Below are 21,813 nucleotides of genomic sequence, written 5' to 3' on the forward strand. Positions count from 1 at the left end.
GGAACAGCGTCGTACACCTTCTCCGAGGGCTTACGGCGAAGCGTTTCGCCGGGGCTGTTGGCGGCGCTGGCCAAGGCTGAGAGTATAAACACGAGAACGGGCTAGCAAACGCTTCGGCCATACTCAAAGGCGTCGCCGCGAGAAGTGCTACAGACGTGACATGAATTTTACAGTGCGTTTTCTTTAAATTCATTCTGCTGCCATGAAAGCCGTGTTCGCAAGCCAGCCGTACGTATATCAACGGCATGGAGGTCGCTAAGACGTTAAGGCCCATGGGAGGAGCGAAATATCTAACCCAGGAAAGGAGTGTAAAATCACAAGGAAAGAACTCACTCGCCTAGATGGCGGAGGGCACTTTCATCATCATCCGCTTGACTACGCCCACTGCGGGGCAAAATAAAGACATCTCCCATGCCTCTCCAATTAACCCTAAAAGACCTTGTGGCAGCGTGAGGTGTGAGAGGCGGACATAATATGAGACGCCAAGTCGTTCGAGCTTGAAGGTGGGAGTCTCACAGACTATGCCAGGGGGCGGACGCCGGTGGTGCGACGCCATTCAAAAACCGTGACAGAGTTCCCACTGCGAGCAAGTAGTATACCTTGGAGTGTAAGAGCCGAAGCACTGAACGAGTGGCGCGAAAACTCTGCCATCTTAGTACTGTTGGACGGTCCGGGTGGCGGAACCTGCCGTGGGGGAGGGGATCTCGGTTGGGCCTCTGTTAGGATACCCTGTCTCGGACGGTCTGAGCCCCTGTAAAGCGCTCTCTGTGGTATAGAAGTACGTTTGGAGGCCGAGGGCCGCACTATCGGTTGAAATTTGAGTACTCACCCTCGACAGAAGCCTGGGAAGGATCTCAATGGGGTTAGAAATACGGGAAAATTTTCTGCTGTTCCAAATCCCCCCCCCCCCCCCCCCAAATCCCGTAAGTCCACCCATATTTCTCAAATCCCATTCCCATATATCCCACCCCAACCTGCTACTTCCTAGGGGAGATCAGGGGAGTCTTCCCGGGCCTGCTCCGCCGGCTGTGGGTCGCTTTAGTAGACATTTTCACATTGATTGACAAAATCTCACTTGCCCAAGAGCCTCATCTTTAATATTGCTATTGGGATTAAACCCTCTATACTGTATTGGTGTGGGAGAGGCTTGTTTTTCTTATTCATTTTTATGCCTCATCATACCTTATGTCCTTTGCCAGCTTTGCTGGGACACATTTGTCTTGTTTCTGTTGTTTTGTCCGAATATAATCTATATCCTTTGCCAGATGCGCCCACGGTATCCCCGCAAATTTCTTAATCTCATCCGCCCCCTGCTACGCTTGCCTTCTCTTGGAATCCATTCCCTTACCCTGCCCTTGCAAGCCCATTTCTTCCTCTTGATTTCGGCTAGGATGTCATTAACCCGTCTTTGATCCCTCACCCGCTCTGCCCACTTCCGGTCTGTCAACGTTACACTTATCATTTTTCTTTCCATGGCTCGCTGCGTTGTTCTTAACATAAGCTGAACCCTTTTCGTTAGCCTCCACGCACTTCCAGCTTCAAAGAAATCTGCAGTCAGATCTTCTCCTCCCTGGTGCTCATAGACAGCGCAACCGCACAGATGGAACTTCTGAAATCTACTTGTGCTGCTTTTTTTCCCGCACCGCATCGCGTAAGTTCCATCACGCGGCTGCAGCGGCATTTCCACTCCTTGTCAACCGCAGCTGAGCGTTCTTGTTGGCCACTGCAGGTTACGCAATGCTCTGTGTGGCGAAGGTATCCTTGGACACGATGGCCCTGCAAACGGCCTTAACGCTCGAAATAGGCTTGGAACTACTTGTCTCCAAGCCTCACCACCATAAACGAACAGAACACGGCTGAACGGGGCACTCGGAAATCGTCTCCCGCTCTTTCAGTGCAGCCTTATGTGAACGTGTGACAGTGTACGATTTCCTCACACAGTGCCCACGTCTATCTCGATTTGAAGCGAGAATAAGTATCGGCACATCAGTTGTAAAACGGACACGGCTACCAATGCATCGTCATTCCACTGACATGCGAGAACGTTTGGCCGAGCGCGCAGTTTGGCCTCAAGGTTTGTCCACGAGGATAAAAAAAAGAAAGACATGAAAGCTGGCGGCGCGCTTATGATTAACATCAGCGCTCTAGTCAACACTGTGCGGAATAGCGAAAACTGGTCGCGACGTAGAGCAGGCGCAGCTTTCGCCGAAACCCGACGGCGGCCTCTGCTTACTCCCGAACAAAGTTCTGAGAGTTTCGCTGGGCGCTTTTCCCTCCGTTCACCCTTTCCTCTTGAGTCGCTGCTTGGAGCGCGCGCGCGCGAACCCGAGACGAGATTAAGTCCACACGGCGGCTTTCATTCGAAGCCGCGCGAGGCGGAGGGGCCTGCGCATATGCTGGGAGCTGTAGCACGCGGCGGGCTTAAGCCCACTGGTTTTCCCCGCACCCCCTTTCTGCTTCTGCAATGGCCGTGCACGCCAGCGACTGTTTACTCGGCGAATTGGAAACCGCTGTTTGCCGGTCCGAAAGGCTCGGGCGCGCCGCGGTCTCCTTTTCCACGAAGCCAGGAGGGATCGCCCCCGTTTGTGGACACGGATTGTTTAGCAGGAGCAGCTCCCAAGGAGGAAGGGGACGGCGTGGTGCAACGCCTCTCTGCCGCTCGCACCACACATGCACGGGGCAAGGCGATCTTCGGTGGACCCCTGGACACACAGTATCCGTGACTGCTCGTTAGTTCCTGTGTACGCGACCAGTTCTTTTGTGCGAGTGTCGTAATTATGCCGCTACTCGAAAATACACTCCTCCCAAAGGGATCTTGGAACAGTATTTTTTATTTTTTTTTGGGGGGGGGGGGATGTGAGCCCACCCACATCTTCGGCTGGCTTCGGTGTTGTGATGCCCAAGCGAAAGCTACTCCAGTATGATATGTGGAATCTATCTCGAAGGTCGCAGAGTAGTAGATCACATGCCGAATAATAATAATAATAATAATAATAATAATAATAATAATAATAATAATAATAATAATAATAATAATAATAATAATAATAATAATAATAATAATAATAATAATAATAATAATAATAATAATAATAATAATAATAATAATAATAATAATAATAATAATAATAATAATAATAATAATAGCCGCAGTAGCTATTGAATTAATGGGTGGATTTGTGGCAAAGGCAAAGTGTACTCTGAATGTGGCCTCCGTTAACCAAGTTGGCCTTGGCCGCAGAGTGGAGGTCAGGGTAGAGTGGCCGTCTCGAGGCCAACCTTTTTGCTCTGCTGGGAATATTCGGATTGGACAACGACACCGACGTCAACGCGAAACCGAGAGAACTAGGCTAATATAGCTAGCGCTGTAGCAAGCATATATCGCGACTGAACTTCAAAGAGGCCATTAACCGTGCTTATCGCATTCCGCCCATGCAACCTGCACCACTTTCTTATTTCCTTGGCTAACGTTACGTGAAACATGACGATAGCTGCAGTAGCATGATGAAAGAGACGGCAGTTACCACTAGAGGTGGATGACTTTGGGACCACTAGGCGCCTCCGAATCTATATGCTCCATGATTCACCGCAGAGTCCAAACTTTTCTGTATTGTCGCCTTGCGTAGTCAGTAAAGGGTAGAGACGCTAAGCCAAATTTTAGAATGGGTGACTTCAGGCCGTGCACGCCAGCGACTGTTTACTCGGCGAATTGGAAACCGCTGTTTGCCGGCGCCCGGTCTCAAAACATCTGGTCCCCGCGAATATGTGTGCATCCTCTGTACACTAATTCCGTTTGCAGTCTACAAGCACGCACGAGCAAAGTGTCTAACAGACGCCTACCGAATGCCAGTGTACACAAAATGCTAAAGACCCCCACAATATGGACTCCCAGAAAAAACTGAACGTAGCAGGAGCAGAGAGGTGCTGCATCGAACCGTGTCCGAACAAACGTTGAAAGCAGCACGAGAGCAGTGCGAGCGAACCAGCTCTCCCGTATTCATGGATAAGAGGTAAACCAGTTCAGGTGTGAAAAGCGCATCTCTCGTGCTCGGCGTTTTTCGTGCGTGCCAATATTGCAGACGCATTTTGCCCCCTCTTCCTGCCGAACCACATCGGCGAACCGCGTTCCGCGGAAGCGTGCCTGCGACAGCGGCGTTTCCGACACCGCGCGATTTCCAACAAAAGGTCAGCAGCGGAGAGGGCGGAATGCCACGGGGCATAACGACGAGACCGCGATTTGTCAAATCGGCGTCCAGTGCGCGCTGGCACGCTGTCGCCGGCGACGACCGCTTCAAGAAGCTCCCAGAGCGGCGCGCCCTAAACGCGTCCGGATCGGGAGCGCGATCGATGGGCCGCGCCGCTCGCGAGATTCATAATTGGCGCGCTCGTCCCGCCTCGGGCGAGGTGGCTGCGGGCCCCGCGATAAGGAACCCACCGGCCCGAGCCGAACCCTGGTTCGTCCAAAAGCGTGCAGCACCGCAGACTCCACGCAACCGGTGCCAGCCGATCACGGGCCGAACTGTCGAAGTAGCTCGACCGTAAGAAGCTGCCATTCTTGCTGGCGCCAGTGCGCTAGCTGAGCAATACGAGACTGGAGACGGCAGCCTACCGCGAAGCGTTATCATGCGCCGTTAGGTTGGTGAACGGCACCAGCGGCCGACAGAATACAGCTCCACACTGCGCGACGTTGAACTGTTTTAGCGTGACAGGGCGTGGGGTGTTCGTGAGGAGACGATAGGCACGCCACCCGGCGGACGGGGGCGGGAGGATGTCGCAAATCAGCCCTTCAGCCCCGCATACTGCCTGTCCCGCGAGGCGGTGGCTTCATGCGTGTCTGTATGGGGAAACGAGGGCCGAACGACGCCAAGTGGTGGGTTGATGGCGTTTCAGTAATCTCGGTTACTTTTTGGGGAGACGCGTTGCGCGACGACCTCTGGGACTTAAGGGTGTCGCAAGGGGTTATTAATCGAGGTCGCGCACGTCTAGCTGGAGGGCGTCGGCAATGAGCGCGACGCGCGCGCAATACGGCATTCATATAACTTGGGTTATCTTACGCCGGTCATGCGCTCTGTGAAACAAGAGCGAATTCCTGTCTAAGCGTCACATTCACTCGAAAGAAGCTAAAGAAGAAAAAAAAACGAAAAAAGACGCAATTATGACATATTACGTATTAAACTCTTTTAGCTTCACACATTACAAATTAGGACGCGTTTTAAATTCGTGCTCCGCTCAGCGTAAAGGGATGCTCAGCACAGATTGAACGGAGCTCCTATAATCTATAGAAAAGGTCAGAAAACGAAACACGCGTATCGCCACCACCGGATGCAAGGAAACTGCGGTATCGTCAAGACAGTTTTTGAGCGCCTAGCATCCACCACTGTTTACGTTTAAACAGGGATCACGGAGTCCTTTTCGTTCCTGACGTCACAAGTGTAAATCGAGCAGTGGGAAAAACATCATGCATTTTTACACATGATTTCCTCAGCTATAGCGAACAAACATGAAGCCGACCGAATCCCCTACTCTGAGACTAATTGATTGGATTAATTTATTTACTTATTTATTGACTGACTGATCGATCGCTTGACTGGTCTCTAATTGAAATTAAAGAGCAAAATAACCTGTCAAATTCCGTTCCTAGTCAGCGCCCCATCATCAAAAGAAGAGTACCCTCACGAACTACTACGGCTAGCAATGCGACACCGGCCTCGATCCAGTTTCGTGCGCGAGAAAAGAAACTTGTACTTCCTTCCGGACTCGCGCAAGCAGTTCTGCTACTGGAAATGCTACAGGGATTTCTCGTGCGACACAGCACGCGTACCCAGTGTGCTCAGAGTGCGTTGGCGAAATTCACGTGTTGGGAGCACACACTTCCGAGAGGAGGAACAGCCTCATGCGGAGACGAGCGTCACAGTGACAGTTGGCATCGGTTATCCAGTTCGGCCACAGCGCCGAGGGTAACCGCGTTTTCGAAATTCTCAAAACTCATAGGGATATTAATTACTGTGGGCTACGCACCTCTCAGTAATTAAGAAGCCTAATAGTAATAGTTTAAAAGTCAGCAATTCAGCATTAGTTAATCAGCCTGTTAGCAAGCCCTTCTTAGACATATTCTGATGTACTACACCGCTGACAATGTTATGTTGAAAAAAGTGCTTCTCAAACTAAAAAAAGCATTTTTTAAAAATTGAGCACTTTTTTCGGCATAGCATTGTCACCGGTTCAGTACCTGAGAGTATGACTAAGACGTGCTTATATATAATATATATAAATATATATATATCGCCGCCATCTTGAATTTCGGCGCCGTTCCGGAATAGCGCCCCCCCCCCCCCTACTTTAGTTTGCCAGTAATTTCCAGCTTATATATATATATATATATATATATATATATATATATATATATATATATATATATATATATATATATATATATATATATATATATATATATATATACACGCGACTGAATCTACCGGCGAGCTGGTAATGTCATTCGTTTCCAGAAAGTAGTGGAGAGGTGCAGGCTCCTTCCGTTATGGATAACCGTCTGTACGCGCCTCTAATAACAGTAATCCGGACAAGGCGGACTGCCTTCTCTCGACGACCACGCATGCCTTCAGACGCTCGAACACAATGCAGTTACGGCGGACGGCGAATTCCTCGAAGCCTGCAAGCTTAAGGCCTGCCCATTTCGGTCGACGCGTGGTGCGACTGCCGAATTTTCCTGTTTCATTCTGGGCCTTATGGCCACGTTATACGAGAAGAAAGAGAAAAAAAAAACGAATCAAACAACGAAGGAAAGACGTCTTTTTCCAATAACCACGTTCGCTTGAGTACCGGCCATTTCTGCGCGTTTTGTGATCTGTACTCGCCGACAGCTTTTTGTGGCTATGCTGCGGAAGCTACGAGTGCGCGCCGCCAGCTTAAACGCCTATATCTCTCTCCCTCGCGAGAGCGTGATAAGAGCACGCTTGTGAAAGCCTTGCCCTCGTAGCTTCCACTTCATAGCCACAAAAAGCTGTCCGCGAGTATAGTTCATTTTATGCATAGTCCTAGGAACACCTCTTCATTGATAATTATTACATAGACCGAAGTTGTAAACCCAAGAAAGCTAGAAGTGTGACTGGATACTTGCTCCATATTCAACAGAATGCAGGATGAACATCTTAACATAGCCAAGAAATATTCGTAACGCATGCAATAAAGCCGTGCAAGAGAAAAAACAGGGTACGGACTATGCGGTTGAACGACAGCGCTCGAACGAGTATTGGTGTGAGAACTGCCGCGAACTTTCGGTATGCAGCGCTGAGACGAGCGCACACAGAGCGGACGATTCACGAGTGCACAGCGCATTCGAGCTCTTCAGCGACAGCAATGCTGATAGAAGTGAAAAGATTCCGCTTCGTTTAAATCACTGCAGCAGCTCCCGCAGAGAAGCGGACCACCCAGTCGAAGCGAGTGCGCACTGAACGGCGGATAAGAACAGCATGCGCTCTTCGGCGAATTGTCGAAGCGCAGCGTGCTGCTCCGGTTGGTGCATGGTACTGGGTAGAGAAACCAGCGGAACCGGCGACAAGTTCGTCACAATGTCAAACGGGCAAGAGCGCGGACTAAACGTAGCTGAGCAGCACAAGGACGCGAATTGGTGCTGGTACACCGTTGCTGGTAGCTATATTGATAGTGAATCTACTATCCGTAGGAGCCTCCTTCGAGCTTCGATATTTTCTTTTGTTCGCTGGTACGTGCTTTATACAAGCACAACAGTTTTATAAAGAAGGGGCGGCATTTACACTTCGTGCAGTGCTTAGGCAAATTTTCTAGTGCTGTCAGGGTTAAAGAATTCGCGTGTTCAAGAAGAAATTCTGTGTTGGTCGTATTTTTTGCGCTATTTTTCCAGCATGCAACTACTCAAACTCGACCAGTTTTGCATCCTTGTGCAGTTCTCATCTCACTACGCCGCGTACGCTTGGAAGAACTAGAAACAGCGATCCGGGCGAGTGTCAGAGTCTCGGGTTTCTTGTGTCCAGGGTGACATCCACAGCTGACACGGGAATATGCTGGATGGAAGCGCGGGGCCAACACAATAGCAGCATGTTACGCTTGGCTGGAGTCGCCATTTTGTGCCTCGGCCAACAAAGACGAGCATCGACGAGGAGCCCCGGCACGAACTCTGCTTGCGGCTCGTTTGGAGCGGCGACAACGGTTTCAACGGCGGCCGTGTTTGTAACGCGCGCCTCAGGGAAGGCTACTTCGCCCTTCCCAAGGACTTGGCGGAGACTTCAAGTGACAGGAGAGCGGACGGGAGATGCGTTCGCAGTTCTTGTAAAATTTTTACAGCTACAGATATATGGACCTTGTTCGGCGAAATAATGGCACCGTCGTTTAGCTGTCCCCACGCCACGACTGGCTACTGCCACTCGGCTGCTCCAACGTTGTCAGCAAGAGGTTCTCTATAAACACTTGCGCTTGCCCGTGGAATCTAATGCGAGTGTAGCGGCATAAGCGCAAAAGACATCCCACACCGTTACCCAGAGTTAACATTTTAACTGGCATCGCACCACTCCATCTGTCGTCGCAAATCAGATTACGACAAGGGTCAACGTCTGGCCACTTTTTCGTACTGCATTGTCGGAAAAAAGTTTTCCTTTTTTAATGCCTTGGGATTATTGCCATCGCTTCAGTAAAATTGGTGGGTCTGTTTGTGATACCACCACGCACTCTTGAGGAGGCCTCCGCCCACTACCCACCCGTTTTTGCTTTGCAAAATGCTCCGCCCACCACCTAGCAACCAACCTCCACCATCCAGAAGCTTCGTACACCGCCGATCACCCATCTATACCCACCAGAAAGTCTCCAGTCATTACCCATTACCTTTGACTCCATGAACCTTCATCGTTCATAAGCCAGCACCCACTACCAACGAGCCCACGTGCACCTGCCAAAAGGAACCCCATCCACCCACTTCACCCTCCAAATGTCTACACCCACGAGACGCCCACGCAGCCCTGGAACGAAAAAAAAAAAAACGACGGCGAAATACAATACAAGCATGCAACGCGGAGGCGATCATTGTAGAAGCGAAATCAACAGCCAATACTGCAAATTGTGGCTTTATTACATCGTATGATCTACTAGGTTCTTTTTGCCGTTATAATCATGCCTGGTCTTCGATAGCTCTCCCAAATTGCGTCGGAAGTTCCCTCTTCATTTCGCTGTCACCTGTAACGCGCCTTCCCTGAAGCATGCCTGAAGTAGAGTCGCTTGTCCTCGCTCATCGCGGCGTTCCGGAGACCAGCGCCGCGCTTGCTTCGCCGCCTTCTCGAAGCCGAGACGCGAGGGAGGACGACCGTGCGCTGCTGCGCCCACTTCGCTCCGATGCCCTCGGCGGCGGTGGTTCGCGCGCGAGTCTGGAGCCTCCCCCCGCGGCTGCTAATGCGCGCTCGACGACGCGCGGCCGGGAACCGCTTTTACTTAAGCCCCGTTCGACTCCGCTCTCGGGCCGCCGTCATCTTCCCGCGACGGTCGTATTTATGCCGCGTCGACTTTTCGTCGCGCTCTCCTACCTCTCCCCCCTCGCCGGGGCTCGACGAGTGGACACACACACACAAAAGAATAAAGGCCCGAGTGGAGCAGCGCTCTGCTCTCCGGTGCTTAAAGAGTGCCGGAGGCGACTCGCGCAGCAGAATTGCGTTAGAGCGCCGTTTTTACTCACTTTTGCTGACTGCGTCCTCCCTCTATGTACTGCGCGTCAACTTCGTTCTGCGTCCTCCGTGTTCTCGGTTCTTTGGGATCTTTTCTCCGTTTTCTCTCGCTTTTATGACAGCCTGAGCTGTAGTGGAATTGCTGCCGGGCTTCTTTTTCCCTCTCTCCTTTCCACGTCTCGCCTTGCTGTCCTATAGCTTTTCTCTTTCCTTTCGCTGCTCCTTAATGATCCGGGAGGATTCACTCGAGCCTAATTTGGTGTCGGCGCGAATTTCGGACAGACAGCGATGTCGAGTTAAAGAAAAAGCGGCAAACGAAGACACGAGAACGCCCGGAGACTAAAAAGCTCCGGAGAGAGCTGAGCGGGCGAACCAACCGTCGAGCTCTACATACGAGTGAGGTCGCGTGCGCTATATATGCATGCTCCGCTCGCGCCGGGAGGTGGTGATGATGTGTCCCTCCATAACGACGGGCCGCTTCGCGACGCCCTCAGACATGGCTGCGCCAGGCACTCATGCATATTAGCGCGGTTTTCTCTCCCTAGCAAGCAGCTTCGGGGCGCGCAAAGGACAGGAGATTTTATTCCTTCGCGAATAATTTGCTCACTCGCGCAAAATCGATGCCTGTCAGGAATAAAGCGGCCATTGGAGACGAAAACGTCGTTATTTACATCGCCTTGGAGGCCGACTAAAAACAAGCACTTCGTCTTGACGGCTTCATCTCGCACGAACACGCGCACGAACAAAAAAAAAATGGAAAAGAAGCATGACAACTGCAGAGGTAGGAAAGTATCGATAGCATGATCATTTTACCCCTTTACCTCTACGAGAAATCCAACAGAGTGAGGAAGTCAGGTCCGCCGAGGACAGTCCTTTCGTGCGTGTTATGTAGTAAGCTCTAGGTCAAGCAAAGAGCGCGAATAGTACGCGTCACGCAGGAAAAGGGAACCAGACAAACGGAGCTCTGACGCACGGCCGTTGCCTCCCGGGGAAAAGACGCAAGAAACTTTGCACGACGGAGAAATCGAGAAAGTGATAAGAAAAGTATACATTAAGCAGGGACGCAAATAACACTGTGTAGTCGATACAAATGACATGGTATTAGTACGTTTATCACTGCCCTCTGGTCCTCTTCTTTCGGAGGGTCCTCCCGACGTTCTGTCGCTGTTCCTTCCAGATAACACGTGCTCTGCCGACTAAAACTGTTCAGTGCAGAGTAAGGGAAGCCACACCATCGTTGGCTGCACGGGGCCGGAATCCGCATGAGTTCTTGCATGAACGGTCCGCATGAATGGTCGACTTAATGTGAGCTGGCTGCTCATTACAGCAAAGCGGCGCTTGTGCCAAGGCACCGGCCAACCGCGGACCGTCCTTACGTTCCAGCAGGTCTCGGACCCCGATTTCTTAGCTGGCGCCAGCTCTGGATCCCAGGAAGCTGCACGGTTTAGGGAAAGTACCCTGGCATAGATCTCAACCCTCCCAGCGCATTCGTCAGCGCACGCTGCGATCCGCATTCGTCGCCGACCAATCACAGTCGTTAGCGAGATAACGGCGGAGGCTGCAACTCCCCAGTGCGTGTCCGGCCAGCCCGGGCCCGCTGTTGCTCTCTTCTATCTCGTTCACCAGCAGCCCCGAGCTGGCCCCCGGAGCGCATTTGGGGACCCGCAAAGCATCTCAACAATGGCTGGCCACGCCGAGCCTCCCGAGCTGTGCAGATAGGCCATGCTGCTCACGCTTTTAACGGGTCCCCCGGCGGCAGTTTCCGGGCACGCCGCGGGAGGCCGCCACAAGCCGGGCGAAGTTGCGCCGACGCGCGCAGCGATAATCTCGCGCTGACACGGCAAGTCGTAAAAATGGCCGGCCTCCGCTCCGGTTCTATTTTCTTCTCTTCTTTTGCCGCGTTTGCTGTGAAATATTCATCTTGCCCGAGACGCATAACTGCGCGAGAGCGGAGTTTCCGGACTCGCCGCCAGAATTCTGGCCAGACAGCGAGGCGGCGGAGCTGATACGGGCTGTGGAAACGCTACGGTACTTGACGAACTGGACCGGGACCGGTTAGCACGCTGCAGTGGAGCGTTGCCATTACACGTTACCGTCGAAAATAAGAGAATCCTAACACTTTCATACCAACAAAAACAAAACCACTAAGAACGACTGATGAAACTAAATAAGTCGATGCCTCCCCTGTGAAGATAGGGACCCAAAAGTCTTTCTTCAGGGCTAGCATTTTACCATGTTCACTGACCAACAAGCCCAAACAGCAGCTTTAGTTCTAGCATTTCAGCTGGAAAAGCACTTTTCCATCTGCACTTTCACCTAGAGTGACGATTCATTTTCAGCTGCAAACGGAAGAGATTGCAGCTGGAGCTAGATGGAAGTGAAAATTTGGCAGCTGGATATGATTTGCTGTTCACTAATCCAGGAGGAATTGGAAACATTTCTCACCCGACCAGGTCACTGTGACTACAGTTGCTTTTATTAATAATGGCAATATTAATAGCAATTAAGACTGTTTGTTGCCTCTCTTGCAGGATGAACACATATTTCATTCAAGGACACCATATAACACGTTCAGTGACGCAGCAAAAGCCATCCTGACCACACGTGGCCACTGCAAGCGCACCAATGAGCTATGAAGTACCTTCATCTCGACACAACCAGTAGCCAGGATAATTTTATTGAAGGGCTGAAAAACGCTGCTCGGAGGCGCCTGAACGATGCCGGCTTTGAGCGCTATACTTCAAGGCCCGCGCTTGTGAATCGGAGTTCCGTTTTCTTCTACAAACTTCGCGAGGCGTCGTCGTCTCCTCTGGCAGCTAAGAAGCCTCGCAATTCAGGCAGGCGCAAGGCATGCATGGCATAATGGCAGGCAAGGGGATTATAACCCGTCTATGCGCTGCATATGAGAGCTCTTTAATCCGACCAGCCACGAAGGTGGTGGTGGTGGTTTTTTTTTTATTAAAATAATAGTAAAAGGAAGAAAAATACTTTTGCTAGCCCCGGCATCTGCCATCGATACTGAAGCACCTGAGCTGGGGCAGCGGAAATAAAGGATAGCAGGCAGAATGGAGAAATTAAATGAAAGAGGTGAGGGGACAGCAAGCTTAGAGAGGATAGGGGGAGAAGTAATATATACACAATATGGCGCGAAAACACATTTCAGACATAACATGGCTGCTACCGGGTGCCTCAGTCAAGGAGGGAACGCTAGCTCAACTAGCTCGGACGCACCACCTAGAAAGCTCGCCGCTCTCGGAATATTGACACAGCTTTAGCGGTACACCGAAAAACTCAATCGGAAGCTTGTAGAATTCTATCGTAACGTTGAGACTGTGCAAGCAGCCTTTAAACCGAAGCATAGAAAACGGCGGCCAAGCCCCGCAGGTCAGATGTGCGGTTGGGCTTAACATTCTCGCTCAAAGAAGCCGCGAGTAAGGAGGGAAGAACTGCGACTGCCCGCAATCGACACTTGCACGAAGCTCATTACTTCCGTAAGCGCGTAGCCTGCAACCAGATTCTCTAAAATGCTGCCGCGTACACAACGCAAAACGTGAGCACAAAACACAGGATGGAAGACTCCTGGGCATCGGGAAAGCAATGTGCCACCAAATATTACGCATCGTAAAGCGGTCACTTGCTTTGGCGGCGATTTGGTTGCCGCACTGGCCCGCTTGAATGTGGACGATCTCCCTCATTTTGTACAAGGATTACCACACCAAACGCAAACGCTAGCTCCCCGAACGCAAAGTGAAACAAGGTTGTATTCGTAGATTTTGCTTTCTGGTAGTCAGTAATAACCTAACGGATGAGTCTGTTTGGCTTTTTTGCGTTAATATTTTTGTTTCTTTTCCTCTTTAGCACCACGTAGCTTCTAGATGCTCATCGTTTTGAATATCTTGTGTTTGCTTGTGTCTGTGCTGTTCTACCCTCCCAGAAAAGCAGCGCCAAAAAGACGTGGGCAAATACGAGAGGACAAGAACGGGCGCTGAACTTGCAACAGATTTTACTGTGAAAGAACCCACTCTTATAAACACTGCGCACAGCCGCGGCCACCACCCACGCACGCGCAGACAAGTCGGTTCTTCTTGATGACACCTCCGTAATCAGAAAGAGCAAAGAACGCATCACTAGAGAAATCGCAGAATCTGAATGTAGTCTGGGAGAGGGCTGTGTCAGCACCGCATCTATCGCCCTTTCCCAAAAAGAACTGACCCATCTGCGCACGCGCGGACGACAGCCACGGCTGCACACAATGCTTACAACAGCGAACCATTTCCCAATAAAATCCGTTGTAAGTTGTTGTTGTTGTTGTTGTTGCCCTCATACAATGGCACATGCCCACATAGGGGGATTGACCAAGAATTGGGGGGCACAGAGAGTTTTTAAGATAAATATTTCCTGGACGAAAATAAAATGGATGCTGAGGAAGGAAGAAGTAAACAAAAAGGAACAGCGAAGTGAAACGGGAAATGCATAACGCACGCAGGAGATCGAGACTGATGTTTATAGCCGAGTGGTTAAATTATAATAAAAATTGTAAGAATAAAATAATATTGAAAAAATTTAACAAGGTAACCGGTTTGATTCGACTAAAAAGTTTTGGACGGCGGTAAAAACAGACATGTGGCTGTACCCAAGTATGGTGGCTCCAAACGACAATATGACTGGGCTGCTCATACAAAGGTCAAGCTGCTGTACTGGTTTCTCTAAAAGCCTTCTTCTCATCATGGTGTATCGGCGACAAAACAACAAAAAATTGTCTACGGTTTCGTGCTCACCACATAATACGAAGACGAGATTAAGCCCCAACCCAGACAGATGCAAATAAAAATTTAAGGGTGGGATCCGGCAGCGGAGCCTTGACAGAGATACCTCAAGCTGCCGTGAATGGCATGATTGCCTGCTCCATGAATACCTCAGGTGCAGGTAATCATCAGATCTTAAAAGAGATCCAGTTGTCATTCTTAACAAATTCTGTCTTCGAAATTTCGCTGCTGTGATGTACGCTGTAGCCGGAACGATAGGAAGCACGGGGCCATTGAGAGACGCCTTTGCCAGGCAGTCCGCAATTTCATTGGCTGTCACACCGCTATGACCTGGCACCCATATCATGTGAACAAGGCTCAAATGCGGAGGGAGTAATAGCCACGAAGACTCAAAAAACTAAATTCCGGTAAAAGCCTGCGGACAGTAATTTTTTTTCGCGTGTGCAGCAGATTGTGGCACCACTTATGATCTCAACAGCCGGTTGCAGGTAACCGCCCGGCAGTTTTTCTTCCTTCACTCAACTCCGTCTGAATGCCGCTGGTGGCGTGACAATCGCCTAGCTAAAAAGTTTCGGCCTAATCACATTCTGATGCGTGGCGGCCCCCTTGTGGGAAGCATAGCCGCGGCCTCACCTTTGCTCTGCCCGTCGGGTCCCCGGAGGATGGTGCACTCCTCTATCGTGCCGTACGACTGGAAGAGCTGGCGCACATCGTCCTCCGTCTGCTGCTTGCTCAGCATGCCCACGAACAGCTTTCGATCCTCTGCGAGATGAGGAGAGGAACGGGTGAGCTCACACGCTCGTGCTAAACAAACCAGCGTGCAACATGCCGGCAAGGTCCCCCAACCCGAACAAGCACCCACTCCGGTCACAGGCCAGGGTCACTGTTTCCAGACGCTTCCAGCCAGAAGGACTGCGCGTTTACGAGCCGCATATGCATTACCGCGATAGTAGTACATCACATTCCTAAGAGCATCGCGGTCTTGCGACGTGCAGACCGTAACACAAGTGCCACCGAGAAGTATGCAGCGAGAAATAAATGTTGCCCTCATCGTTGACTCGTTACTGCAGCGTACAGTCAGACGCTGAGCGCTTGAGGAAACGGAACCCACCATTGCACGGCTGGCGAGTTATACTGCTACCCGATTGAAGCTGAAGTGGGCTGGGTCTTAGCTAAATGAAAAAAAAAAAGGCACAGCCACTGAGTAGCTTTTATTTATGGGGGATATTTACGCCGGTTTTTGCAGTCACTTCTCCCATTGCTAAGGCTTAGCCTTACGGAACTACCACCGTAAGCCAATTTCTTACTGCAAAAGTGCCGGTTTCAATAGGTAAAATTGCGGAACATGACGTTCTTTATAACGTCCTACTCGTTGATCGTTTTGTTCTCAATCGTTCAGCAGTTAACTGGTTCTATATCCTAGCATTCAGTGAAGATTGACAAAATTCGTTGATGACATGGAAATCTACAGGTGCGATGGGGATAGTTGTTCTACGCAACGGCCAGTCGGTCCTTGTGTTCATCTCTTCAGCTGCCATGCAGCCCCCCCTTCCCCCCCCCCCCCCCCCCCTCCAATTTCAGCCTTATAGAACATAGCTATTGTACACATCAAGGAAATACAGAAGACCTGCAGGCAAAGCTCAAACATATGCCCTAGTTGTGGGTCAGCCTTTAGCAGACGTTTAGTATAGCACGATTCCCCACGATTGCGAAAAGTTTCCCCAAAAGAGTCAAACATAAGAGTATATATTGCCAGGTGGCGCTGAGGTAAAAAGACGTTGACGCTGCTGGCGAGCGGTTTGAAGGACGTTGAAGTAGGGTGTGGGCGCCCCAGGCATTGGGGTGGTCGCGGCAGGCATTGGGGTGGTCACGCCAGGCATCGAGGCGGCGCCAAGTTGCTCCGAGGACATACTCGATGGGCCAGTCACAGGTACTTGCTACGAATTTTACGCACGAGCATCGGCGTCTTTTTCGCGGCACTTCCGTAGCCTTTGTCGAACGCATCTCCGATGTTTCCGAGTGCTTCTCCTCAGAACCAGTGCAGCCTCCTTTCTCCCTCGAGAGCCTCGATGTCAACTCCGCGCTGTCAACCAGCCAACGGGAACAGCTTTTTGCACTATGCTCGAATTCAGAGAGTGTTTCACCTCCTCGTCGTGCCGAAAACACTTCAAGAGGAAATACTTCCTGCGTGCCACGACGAACCAACCTCTGGGCATTTGGGATACTCTCGCACGCTTTCCAGAATACGCCAGCTGTTCTACTGGCCCAAACTTGCCACTGTTGTTAAACGCTATATGTGCAGAGCTGTCGGCAGTGTCAGCGCCGTAAGGCCCCGGCCGTCAAGCCTTCGGGGCTCCTCCAACCTATTGCACCACCATGTGCCCCGTTCGATCAGGTCGGCACGGATCTTCTCGGCCCTTTCCCTTTGTCCTCAGGTGGCAACCGGCACATCATCATTGCCACAGACTACCACACTCGATACGCCGAGGCCACAGCCTTAACTCGTGGCACAGCGTCCGAGGTTGCGGATTTCTTCATGAATCAGATCGTACTTCGGCACGGCGCCCCGACCTACGTCATTACCCCGACCGAGGGACCTCCTTTACTTCCCAGATGATGGCCGAAATTTTTCAGCTAAGCGGTACGACCCACCGTAAAACTACTGCTTACCACCCGCTGGCAAATGGGCTGACAGAGCGGCTTAATAAGACCATGGCGGACATGCTGGCGATGTACGTCGATGTGCAACACAGGACTTCGGACATGAACATACCGTAGGTGACATTCGCCTATAACACAGCAGTTCAAGAGACGACCCGTTTCACATCGTTCCACCTCCTCTACGGCAGGGAGGTTCAGACGATGCTCGACGCAATGCTCCCTTGCGCAACCGAGACCAACTTTCTGCTTACGCTGAGAAGTTCAACACGAAGCCGAGCAGGCTCGTCAGCTAGCACGTATTCACATCACACAGCAACAAGATAACGACTCGCGCCGATACAACCTCCGGCACAGACAAGTCTTGTACAATCCCGGCGATCAGGTTTGGGTATGGATACCTGTTCGACGGCGAGGCTTGTCCGAAAAACTCATTTGACGCTATTTCGGTCCTTATAAAGTCTTGCGGCGCGTTAGCGACGTTAATTACAAGACACTACCGGACGCGGCACTTTCACGGCAGAGAAGCCGTCGGCTACCCCGTCCAGAGATCGTCCATGTTTTACGCATGAAGCTGTATTTTGCACGGTGACCCCCCAGATTCTTCGAGCCTTTCTTGTGAGCTTGAGTGTGCTTGTGTTCACGAGCTCTTTTGCGCGCGTTTTTTAAGAGGGGAGGAATGCCAGGTGGCACTGAGGCGAAAATACGTTGACGCTGGTGGCGCGCGGATTGAAGGACGTTGAAGTTCGCCGTCTCTCCCACCGAAGGACGTGCTGCCGAACCCTCTCTTGCCGGGTTCCTGTCTTGTCACCAACACCGTGACAATATACTCCACTACGCGAAGCGCCAGCAACATGCGTATGTTTGGGGATGAGATGAACAACCAGAAGGGCATCGCGCAGCTTATCAATGCACTTGTATACCTCGTAGAGGTTAAGTTGCATTAGAACGCAAATAAATTCACCACCAGTGTTTTTCACATGCTGCACATAGGTAGTTGAGGCCACCACTGTAAGTCACATAAGTTACACCTTATGAAACGCCCTAAATTCTTTGCTTTCTGTGGAATACCTCCCCAAAGTCTTGTATCAAAGTGTCCGTCTTACATGAGTTACACTGAGCGACTCGAGGTGGCGATAGTAGACAGATGGCAATAAAGTCGCTGAGTCATTAAACGTCACAGGCAGATACGAAGGGCCAGGCTCTAGCTCTTCATAAACTGCATTCGAATATGATAATATATCGACGTCCCGTCTCTGTTCACTACCACCGTGGAGTGCTCAGATAGCACGTGCAGGCAGGGAAACATCGCACTTTTTTTTAGGCATTAGTCGACCACAGGAAAGATATCTTCCAGAATGGCACTGGGCACGCAGAGTGCTTATGGATGGAAATTTGCTCAGACCGGCGCGCAAAACAGCGGCTACCCTCAGCGGAGCAGGAAACCGGACCGCGACGCGTGCGGCGATGGCCGGGAATGAGGGGACGACACTAATGAAACTGTCAAAGCCACTGGCGCGGAAGCCCAATCGGCGGGGACCAGGGTGCGCTGGCTCGGAAGAATTCGCGCGGAACCCTCCCGCCGAATCCTGCGCAGCGCGCGACACTTCGGGAGGGAGAGATTTAGGGCTGTCCTTTTTCTTTGGTTTTCTTCTTCGTGCGCGCGACACACTCACGTATACGGAGGTCGGCACACGTAGCCGATAACGTAGAATTTAGGATTCTGGCGAAGGAGTAGTGCGAGATTGCATTATAACTTGCGCGAAACGACTCCTTTGTTCCCCGGCGGTGCCGTGGCAAACAGCGCCCGCCGTCGAGGGGTGCACGGTGTCGCCGTCGAATCCTGCGCCGACAATGCAATCAAACGGCTCCGGCGAAACTGCGACGCCGCGGGTCCTTGTGCCGTGATTAAATATTCCACTTCAAAGGCGGAGGAGACTTCGACGCGCGTGCCTTTCGTCGTCGCGGAATTGGAAATGAGACGAGAACCGGCGAAAGCGCCCGACGAGGAGGACACAGAGTTGCACAACTTCTATTTTTGTGCCGTCCCGGGCAGAACCAAAGGAAGGGGCCCAAGACAAAATCTCTCCGTTCGGCAGCGGAAGCCGGCGAAATATATTGCCACCGACGAGGGCCGGGCCGCTCGCGTCAGCGCGAATACCGGAATGCAAGAGGAGAGATCTGAGTGCGAGATTTTTTTTTGTTTCACTGTGCCATGACGGAAACTGGGGAAATATGAGACTATAAACTTCGAAAAGACTACGGCAGTTGCTTGCACACGGTGGTAGCGCAGGCAGGAAAAGAAAGTGCCTGCAAGCAGCGCTACCACAGCACAGTGGATATCTCCGCATTCGCCAAAGCCAAATTAAAGGCGAATTCACAACGCCGTTCGCACTTCTGTTCCATTCGCAAATGGCGGCTCCAGGGTAGTGACCAATCACGGCGGCCCGAGAGGCAGCAAGGCAGCTGCTCCGGAAAGTCACATAGCGATCTGACGCACGAAAGTCGCTATGAAAGTGGCTGAATGTACATGAATTCGGCGACTCTGCGATCACTGAATGCATACAGATAGCGGATTTCGCTGCACGAAAATCCTCACCTCGTTGTTTAAGCGCCCGTCAAATTTACATCTCTAGTTCCGCTAGCGACGCAGTTCAGTTGCCAGCAATTGAACCGGTTTGTCGAGGAACAAGTGCCGTTGAAGGAGCATTTCTGTGAAGGAAGGTTGGGCGTAAAATGCGACCAAAGTGGCTGCTAAGGCACGCAAAACGCGAAGGCAGCATCAAACCGGGGTTCGAGAACCTATACACCAATTCCACTGAGTAACTGAGGGCTGTCCGTGAAAGTCGGAAGACACACTGGAGGCGCTGGAACTCACGGCGAAGCTTCGTAATTTGCCACGATAGGAACAGTTCTCACAAAAGACAACCGAAAGGCCAAAGTCAACCTACTCTCCAAAGCAAGGTTCCAGGCTCTCGGCCAGTCAACAATCATATTCTACTGCCCAGCTCGGATCCCGCATCGCGTGCCCTTTCGTATTTTTATTTATTTTTGTTCTCCATGTTCCACGCAGCTGAACCTCAGCGTTGAGCGGGAATCCAGCTGACACGCGATAAGAGGTATACTACTGGGAGGCGGCCGCTCGAGCAGAAGCAATCGGCGATGCGGCGGTGCCGACAGTGCAGCGCAATCAGCCCAGTTCCTCGCGCGGGCTGCCATCTCGTCTCAGGCGCGTTATTAGTCACCGCGCCTGAGGCAGCATGGGCCCAACAGTGAATGCTTCAGAGACGGGGCGCGAAGAAGCGCCCAGATAAGCGGCCGGCGGTGTGTCCCTCGACGAAACCGATTGCTCCGAGAAGACGCGTGGCGGACGCGTGCTGCTGCGGAGAGCGATCAGGCTTTAATGAACTGACTCTGGAGCAAAAGTGACGTCCGCACTCGCTCTCCACATTATAACAGGCACCGTGTTGGCCGCTACAAACATTTCAGCAACTCTTCAAACACCAGGGTGTGAAAGAGTAAAAAAGAAATTATTTAAACAGATTTCGACGCTTGTCGCAGCGGTTAGTCGTTCAGTTTGTCTCTTTATGAGTAAGCATTGTTGACAATACAAGAACAGCGCCGCAGAGAATTCGCACAACTTGCTCTCCTAGCCTGACCTGTCGATTGACGCCAACCGGGCCACTATCACTGTCGAGTGCGGGTCGGAGATAGTTTAAAGAAGACAGTGGTGAGAGAAAGAGGCAGAAAAGACGCGCGACAGCTGCGGCAGAAGCCAGATGCCCTGCGTGCCCCCCTCCCACCGCGATCATCAAAAGCTCCAAGTTCCTTAAGACTTCAAAAAGACGCTAGTTCGCAGTGTTTGAGCGGCACGGCGAATTTCTAGCTGCAACGAGGCTTCAACTGTTTCTGAGTAAAAGTTGCTAATATAAAGATGGCACTACCATCGCTTTAGGCAGCGAAGCCTGCACCGAAGCAGTCCGTGCACTCGGCCTCATCTCGAGCTGTTATTGTGCGTTGTGGGAGAAATGGGACGCAGTTTAAGATGGCTCTCGTCGGCGTTGTCGAGTAGTCATTTTAGCCGTCAACCACAGGATGCGAGACATGCCCCGGTGGGTGGACCAGTCTCTGGTTGTCCATGCCGGAGGTATACGAGCAAAAACGGACGTCGCTCGCAATGTAGCTGTGAAAACGCGGCCTATCCACTAAGGTTTCCGACAACGACACGTGAATAGCGTCCCGCTTAATGCGGCACAAATCCCGGTTTAGTTTACACAAATTCTTCGGAAGTCATTTTAATCGCGCGCTTTTCATTTCAGGTGAGCCCAGAGAAATACGACCCGCAATGAAGCGCCACACTTTACGGGAGCTATAGCTGAGCCGGAAGCGAGCGCCAATGTGGCTCTGCGGCGTCTCACTAAACCATGCAGCACTATGGAACTCGCGAGGCTCGCTGATGCGGTCGCTTGTGAACAAGAGAAACGTCAAGGACAGTTTTCAGAAATATTACTTCACAGTACACTTAGCAGCTCAACAAAATTAGCAGAACACAATGGCTCCGCACTACTTGCGTCCATGAAACGGTACCTGTTTAAACTGTGAAAAGGACACAATGCGTACACTCTCTGACGAGAGCCTCGCAGCGACGCTTGAGCTGTCGCACATTCATCGGTAAAGATGCAGGC

General features: G+C 51.4%; 1 protein-coding gene across 15 annotated transcripts in view; it reads right to left on the reverse strand.

The window, feature by feature from the left end:
* The window catches only part of LOC144136295 (CUGBP Elav-like family member 4), a 522,488-nt gene that overhangs the window by 61,484 nt on the left and 439,191 nt on the right, over positions 1-21,813 (reverse strand). For all 15 annotated transcript variants that reach the window (XR_013315588.1, XR_013315590.1, XR_013315589.1 and 12 more), the window contains exon 3: positions 15,104-15,232. Coding sequence is in view for 10 of the 15 variants with exons in the window: in XM_077668534.1 (XP_077524660.1) it covers positions 15,104-15,232 (129 nt within the window). In the remaining 5 variants the exon portion in view is untranslated. The remainder of the gene's footprint in view (positions 1-15,103; positions 15,233-21,813) is intronic.

Source organism: Amblyomma americanum, chromosome 6, assembly GCF_052857255.1.
Source record: "Amblyomma americanum isolate KBUSLIRL-KWMA chromosome 6, ASM5285725v1, whole genome shotgun sequence".
Taxonomy (NCBI): Eukaryota; Metazoa; Arthropoda; class Arachnida; order Ixodida; family Ixodidae; genus Amblyomma; species Amblyomma americanum.